The 7,767-nt window shown below is 45.9% G+C and overlaps 1 protein-coding gene and 1 long non-coding RNA gene across 3 annotated transcripts in view; one reads left to right on the forward strand and one right to left on the reverse strand.

The window, feature by feature from the left end:
* Window positions 1-5,040, reverse strand: part of EPHX2 (epoxide hydrolase 2) — a 97,221-nt gene extending 92,181 nt beyond the window's left edge. The window contains exon 1 of the mRNA XM_083733464.1: window positions 4,834-5,040. Coding sequence (XP_083589590.1) covers window positions 4,834-4,940 — 107 coding nt within the window. The 5' untranslated portion in view covers window positions 4,941-5,040. The remainder of the gene's footprint in view (window positions 1-4,833) is intronic.
* LOC310842150 overlaps window positions 1-7,767 on the forward strand; it is a 237,583-nt gene that overhangs the window by 102,753 nt on the left and 127,063 nt on the right. The window contains exon 2 of one of the 2 annotated variants that reach the window (XR_014562932.1): window positions 7,379-7,556. This is a non-coding gene — a long non-coding RNA (uncharacterized lncRNA). The remainder of the gene's footprint in view (window positions 1-7,378; window positions 7,557-7,767) is intronic. The other variant, XR_014562933.1, reaches the window with a different exon arrangement.

A 7,767-nucleotide genomic window follows, 5' to 3' on the forward strand; every position in this document is an offset into this window, starting at 1 on the left:
GCTGGCTCTTCTAAAATGACTGGCAGGAGGAATCAAGGACTGCTCACAAGCAGTGCTAATACCCAAAGGGCTGTCATATGAAAGATGGACCAAGCTTGTTTACTGCTGCTCCAAAGGGCAGGGCCAGAATCAATGGATTCACAAAATGTTCAACAGTGGAACAGACTCCCTTAGAAGGTGGTGGTGGTTTATAGCAGAGGTTGGATGGCCATCTGTCAGGAATTCTTTAGTTGCGATTGATTAAGGTTATGGGATATACTACATGTGCAGATTAGGGCTTGGGTGATGCTGTGGTCTAAACCACAGAGCCTAGGGCTTGCCAATCAGAAGGTCGGCGGTTTGAATCCCCCACAACGGGGTGAGCTCCTGTTGCTCGGTCCCTGCTCCTGCCACCCTAGCAGTTCGAAAGTACAAAGTGCAAGTAGATAAATAGGTACCGCTCCGGCAGGAAGGTAAACGGCGTTTCCATGCGCTGCTCTGGTTTGCTAGATGTGGCTTAGTCATGCTGGCCACATGACCCGGAAGCTGTACGCCGGCTCCCTCGGCCAATAAAGTGAGATGAGCGCCGCAACCCCAGAGTTATCCATGACTGGACCTAACGGTCAGGGGTCCCTTTACCTTTTACAAGTGCAGATTAGCTCTCTCTGAGACACTTAGCCTGTGTCTGGGATGTGTACCCTTTCCCTCTACAGCAGTGATGGCCAAACTTGGCCCTCCAGCTGTTTTGGGACTACAACTCCCATCATCCCTAGCCAACAGGACCAGTGGTCAGGGATGATGGGAACTGTAGTCCCAAAACAGCTGGAGGGTCAAGTTTGGCCATCAGTGCTCTACAGGAAGAGACTCCTAGAACTTAATGCCCCTCCCTGCCAAACACAAACAGGCACCCAATTCTCAGGGAACAGAAAGCATCTTACAGTCATACCTCGTGTTGCATTACGTTCATGTTGCGTCTTTTCGGCTTGCGAAAGCTACAAACCTGGAAGTGTATACTTCTGGGTTTAGCCGTGTGTGTGTGCAGAAATGTTCTGTGCGCTTTGCGCATGCGCAGAAGCGTTCCGCGAACTTCACGCATGCACAGAAGTGCTCTATCACACCATGTGCGTGCACAGAAGCGACGCTCTAGTTACGGAGGTTAAAAAAACAACAACTTACACACAGGGACACCTTTCCTTCCAGCTAAACAAGCTTGCATTCTATGTGCATGGAATACTTTTGCATAGAGGGCCCATTCCATCATGGGAGCCCCAGTGCCAATACGAAGCCCTGGCACAAGTTGAAAGGCTGCCTGGGTAGTGTCCTTCAACTCAGGATATTGCACAGTGATTAAGGGAGCGAGCTATAAATGAGGAAACCTCAAGCTCAAGTGCAACCTCTACCAGGAGCTTGCTAAATGGTTTCCGGAAGCCCACTCTTAAGAAGAATCAGAACGTGACTGAAGAGCGTGGCTGCTGGATCAAGCCAAAGGCCCATCTAAATCCATCATCCCATTCTCACAATGGCTAATCCAGCAATAGGAGCACTCTCCCCCATTTCTGTTCCCTGGAAACTACTATATTCCAAGAACAGAGGCAAAGATTTGTTCTTTTGATAAGAGTTGGGCAAAACCTGTGCTAGCTGGATTACAAGCAACCCGGTTTTCTTGGCAGAGGTCAGCATCTACCTAGGGATGTTGCAAAACATCAAAAATAAATGTGCAATCAAGACTCTCCTCACATATCCTCACCAGGGTTACTACACCTTGTGGGTGTAAATTCCACAGTTGAATTGCAATTATTACAAAGTTAATAGCATCCTACCATACTGGTTTGTTGCAATGGTTATGCATGAGGATCACAGTGCAAATGTATATGTGTATAGGCACGCTTCCTATCCTGTTTACCAGCTGCCTCAATTTCCATCATGCCAAATTTTAGCTTGCAGGGCTCCTTGGTGCAGACACCTGCCCTCTCTTGCATTCTGCAAGGCACCATGCACATTTGACAGCAACAGGAAACCAAGCCTTTGGTGTCATCGGCCCAGTCCTGTGGAATGCTCTGCCACTAGAGATTCAGCAGGTGCCTTTTGTGCCAAGTTTTAAGCACCTGCTGAAAACTTTTCTATTGTGCCAGGCCTGTGAAGGCAATTAAGACGACATTTTTGTACAATGGTTAACTCATAACTTTTCAATGGGTTTTACTGTACACTGTCTATGTTTTTTTGCTGCAAACTACTTCCGTTTTTTGTTTAATGACATAGTGGTATGTTACTTTATTTGATACATGTTGTTTATTTTAAAGTCAGGTTCTGCCCGGACACTGAGATCCAGCACCAGCCAAGTTGCAGGGAACAAGGCAGAGGGCCTTCTTGGTAGTGGCACCTGCCCTGTGGAACACCCTCCTATCAGATGTCAAATAGATAAACAACTATCTGACACTTTGAGGACATCTGAAGGCAGCCCTGTTTAGGGAAGTTTTTAATGACTGATGTTATAATGTATTTTCAGTCTTTGTTTTCTGCCTGTAAGACAGAGTTGTTCCGCCTGGCCTTTGACTTGGAGCCAATTTGATTCCCTCCCTCTCTTTCTTTTTTCTTTTCCTTCTTCTCCTGCAATGAGGTTACATTTAATATTTTAATGTTTCAATATTTTAACGTTGTCTTTTAATTTTGTTTTTAAGTTGTAATCATTCAACTTGTTTTTATTATTGCTTGTAAGCCGCTCTGAGCCCGGCCTTGGCTGGGGAGGGCGGGGTATAAATAATAATTATTAATTATTATTATGACTTATTTTCATTGGATCAGGTTGTTAAAAGATGTGCAATCTTTGATGTTTCTACGGCTTGTGAACTTGTCTTGAAAGATTGTATAAAAATGTAAAGAGAAATGAGAAAATGAATGGAAAATAAATATTTAAATAAATAACAAAATTAGCAGTACAGTACGTAACAATTAATAACCTCATCTCCCTCCCCTGTACACAAACAATTCCAGTAAACACCTCAGGGTGCAAACATATCTCAAGAGTCCTAAATGTGGGGCGTTCACCACAGAGCCCTGGTCTCCCATCTTCTAACACCAACGCTCAGGACACTGCCTACATGACATAAATCAGACATCAGGAATCACAAGACAGAGAAACCAGTAGGAGAACACTTCAATCTCCCAGGACATTCTATACAAGATCTCAAAGTAGCTGTTTTACTACAAAGGAATTTCAGAAATAGACTGGAAAGAGAAGCTGCTGAATTGCAACTTATTACCAAACTTAAAACCATGGAGAGACCGGGTCTGAACAAAGACATTGGATTCTTATCTCATTATACATGACAAAGCCATTTTTCACCTTCTCACCCCTTGCTTTTTCCTGTAAGACCTATTGCAGTCGTTAAGAGTCGTCAACAGGCTCATCACAGCTATCTGCCAATCACCCATTCCCACCACCCTTCTGAGTAATACCCCTCCCCACCTTCTCACTATATAGAAGGGTCTGGTGACTTCTGTTTCAGTGTATCTGAAGAAGTGTGCATGCACACGAAAGCTCATACCAAGAACTAACTTAGTTGGTCTTTAAGGTGCTACTGGAAGGATTTTTTTTGTTTTGACTATGGCAGACCAACACGGCTACCTATCTGTAACTGCCTACATGACAACAGACTTGAAACACCTCTAAGCATGTGCAGAGTGCAGCAACTGCCCTGCCAGCTGCTGGGGGGCACATAAGCCTAGGGCTTTAATATGTTTAATGAACTGATTTCTCTCAATCTGACTCTCAGGGATGCCCAAGACATTCAGCAGAACATCTATCTATCTATCTATCTATCTATCTATCTTTCTATCAAAATTGATTGATTGATTGATATACCACTCCTCCCCAGAAGATCACAGGGTAGTTTACAACCAAACACGTGGTAAAGGATTAAGAAACGGGTCCCCCAATGCACGATTGGGTTAAAAGCAGGTACTAGTTCCAAAAAGGCCAAAAGTACCATTTCTGCAAAGCACTGTGTGTGTGTAGCAATGAACAACTAAGCATGTGCAGAGCGCAATAACTCCCCCTGCCACTATTTCTGAAGGCCAATGCCTAGGACACTCACTTCCCACAAGGCAGCAGGCTCAGGAAGCTTCTGGGCACGTGCAGAGCGCAAGAACTCCCCCGGGGCCGCCGCCACCAATCCCAAAGGCAACCGCGAGGCAGCACCACCCGGCCCCTCTGTTCCAGGGTTATATTATTTAGCTAAGAATTATTTAGTTATAATTAATTTGTCATTTGCTCTTATATGATTACGTGGAATTATATAATAATTAATATTACAATATCCCACTATAATTAGCTAAGTATATGTGATTATATACAGCAGGGGGAAACCCAGCCAGAGGAGCAGTGTATAAATAATAATAATAATAATAAATTTAAATTTATTTAAAAATAAATAAATTGTCATTATTAATTATATAATTTAATTTAGTTTAATTAATAATAAATTATTATTAACTATTTTTATTACATAAACATTAATTATTGTTCATTCATTTTTGAGTACACGCGATTATGTAATTAATTATCATTTAATTATCAATTAAAGAAGAGCGATCATAATTATCACGGATATCCAACGAGTGGATCTCTCTCTCTTTCTGACTCCCGAGACATTCCGCGCAGCAGCCTCTCTCTTACTCGCGCGCGGCCGGGCGCGACCAACAAACACACAAACGCACGAGAGACGCGGCGGCTGCGGGGTTGTTTTTTGCGGTTGGCGTCGCCCCCCCCCCCCCAGCCAAGAGCAGCAGTCGGGCGGGCGGGTTTGCCTCCGCCCCCTTCGCCGCCGCGTCCTCCCCTCGCGGCCGGCTACCCACCCGGGCAGGCCCAGCGACGGCTCCAGCTGCCGGAAGACTCCCGGGAGGCCGCTGTCGAAGAGGACGCCGCCCAGGTCGAAGAGCACCGCCCGCCGCTTCGCCGCCATCGCCTTCCCGAGCCAGAGACGCTTCTGAGGGAAAAGAGTCTCTGAGGAGAATCTGAGAAGGCGAGGCCACGCCCACTCGCCGAGGGAAGCCACGCCCACGCTCCAGGCGGGCCACGCCCCCTCCTCCAAGAAGTCGACCGGGGACAAGTGGGCCACGCCCACTCCCACCTGCGCGAAAAAGCCACGCCCCTCACGTCGAGCCACGCCCTCCTCCTCCTCCAAGCCGGCAGGGGATGGGCAGGTCCTAGCGCCGCCAGTTTCACTCACGATGGGTGAATATATTTGAAATATTTCTAAGTGGTGTACGCAGTGCTTTTTTTCTGTATAAATTGGCTCATCTCATTTTGGCTCCATAAAATCACCATTTTATAGTTCAGATCGGGGAAAATGAATACAGTAAATGGGCAAAAGTACAAAGATTCACAAAATGTTTAGAGGTATGCGTACCCCCAGAAAAAGCACTGGGTATATGAAGCAGACAGCATATATAAAAATGTTACATTCCTGTAGAGTTAATAACATACATGTTATTCCACACAGGGCAGGTATTGCTGCTGCTGCTGCTGGTGGTGGTGAACTACTAACTACAGTGGTACCTCGGGTTACATACGCTTCAGGTTACAGACTCCGCTAACCCAGAAATAGTGCTTCAGGTTAAGAACTTTGCTTCAGTTTAAGAACAGAAATTGGGCTCCGGCAGCACGGTGGCAGCAGGAGGCCCCATTAGCTAAAGTGGTGCTTCAGGTTAAGAACGGACCTCCGGAACGAATTAGGTAATTAACCCGAGGTACCACTGTATTCTGTTTTTGGCAAAAAGTTTTGCATTATATGGAAACAGATGCAGATCATCCATTGTGCTATTTTAACAATGTAGCACAGAGGGAAAATAATCAAGATTCCCTCCCAGACAGATGACAGAAAGCTACAGAACGGAGTTTTTTGTTGTTGCGCTCTTCTGACACCAACAATGTTGATAATAATTATTCACATGGCACAGGTGAACTGTGGAACTCACTCCCACAGGAGGCAGGGATGGCCAACTTGGGTGGCTTTAAAAGAGTATTGGACACATTCATAGATGAAGAGAGGACGCCTGCTTCTGGGGAGAAAAGCAATGACAAACCTAGACAGCATCTTAAAAAGCAGAGACATCACCTTGCCGACAAAGGTCTGTATAGTTAAAGCTCTGGTTTTCCCAGTAGTGATGTATGGAAGTGAGAGCTGGACCATAAAGAAGGCTGATTGCTGAAGAATTGATGCTTTTGAATTCTGGGGCTGGAGGAAACTCTTGAGAGTCCCATGGACTGCAAGAAGATCAAACTTCTCCATTCTGAAGGAAATCAGCCCTTGATCTCACTGGAAGGACAGATCCTGAAGCTGAGGCTCCAATACTTTGGCCACCTCATGAGAAGAAAAGACTCCCTGGAAAAGACCCTGATGTTGGGAAAGATGGAGGGCACAAAGAGAAGGGGACAGCACAGGACGAGATGGTGGGACAGTGTTCTCGAAGCTACCAGCATGAGTTTGACCAAACCGTGGGAGGCAGTGGAAGACAGGAGTGCCTGGCATGCTCTGGTCCAGGGGGTCACGAAGAGTCGGACACGACTAAACGACTAAACAACAACAATAACAACAAACCCCAAACTCACCGTGGGACTATTGTCCTTTGTTCTTTTTCTCTTTGCTGTCTGATGCTAGAGAGAGAGGGAGCCATGTTGCAGTGCTCCCTGTGTGTTTATATGTAAATAAAGTAGATTAGCCAAAATGCTGAGTTGCATGGGGTCACGAAGAGTCGGACACGACTAAATGACTAAACAACAACAACAGCTTGCCCTATAACTATGCTCTACCTCCCTGGTTGGAGGCAGTAAATTACTCGGAATACCACTTGCTGGAGACCACAGGAGGGAAGGGTGCTGCCATCTTCAAATCTCTCATGGGCTTTGACGTGAAAGACAGGGCAACCTTGTTTTCTCATGATCTGGAGGATAGGACTCGAACCAACATCTGAATAACTTTCTAGCAGTCAGAGCTGTTCAACACTGGAAATGGACTCCCTAAGGAAGTTGTGGACTCTCCTTCCTTGGAGGTTTTTAAGCAGAGGTTGCATGGCCATCTCGTCATGGATGCTTTAGTTGAGATTCCTGAATTGCAGTGGGTTGGACTAGATGACCCTTGGGGTCCCTTCTGTTACGGAAATTATGGGGGGGGGCACATCTTTAAAGTTGTTAAATGTTCCAAATATTATGCATAAATGTATCCTTTCGACTTGACAACTCAGGGAAGTTACCTAGCTTTAAAAATCATATAAAATTAACTCCTTTGCCACTTTCCTTCATTCTACTGCCAATTTGCTTCGTTGGCCAAGGACTTGGAAACTACTCAGTCCCCGCCATAATCCCTCAAGTGGGAGGTCACGTACCGTTACTCACAGGAAGGTACTCATAGGTGTAAATCGCTGGGCAAAGGCACTCCTCCGGACTTGCCCAGGTGGCAGACTATGCAAACCAAAGTTCTATTCTCCCTTTGTAGCAGGTACTTAGAATGTACTTCCCAATACATATCCTGTATCCGCCTGTTGCCCCAACACATTCCTCCTGTGTTAATCATGTATAGGTAAAGGTAAAGGGACCCCTGACCATTAGGTCCAGTTGTGGATGACTCTGGGGTTGCGGCGCTCATCTCACTTTACTGGCCGAGGGAGCCGGCGTACAGCTTCCAGGTCATGTGGCCAGCATGACTAAGCCGCTTCTGGCGAACCAGAGCAGCGCACAGAAATGCTGTTTACCTTCCCACCGGAGCGGTTCCTATTTATCTACTTGCACTT

The sequence above is a fragment of the Podarcis gaigeae genome (assembly GCF_964106915.1).
Source record: "Podarcis gaigeae genome assembly, chromosome: 3".
Taxonomy (NCBI): domain Eukaryota; kingdom Metazoa; phylum Chordata; class Lepidosauria; order Squamata; family Lacertidae; genus Podarcis; species Podarcis gaigeae.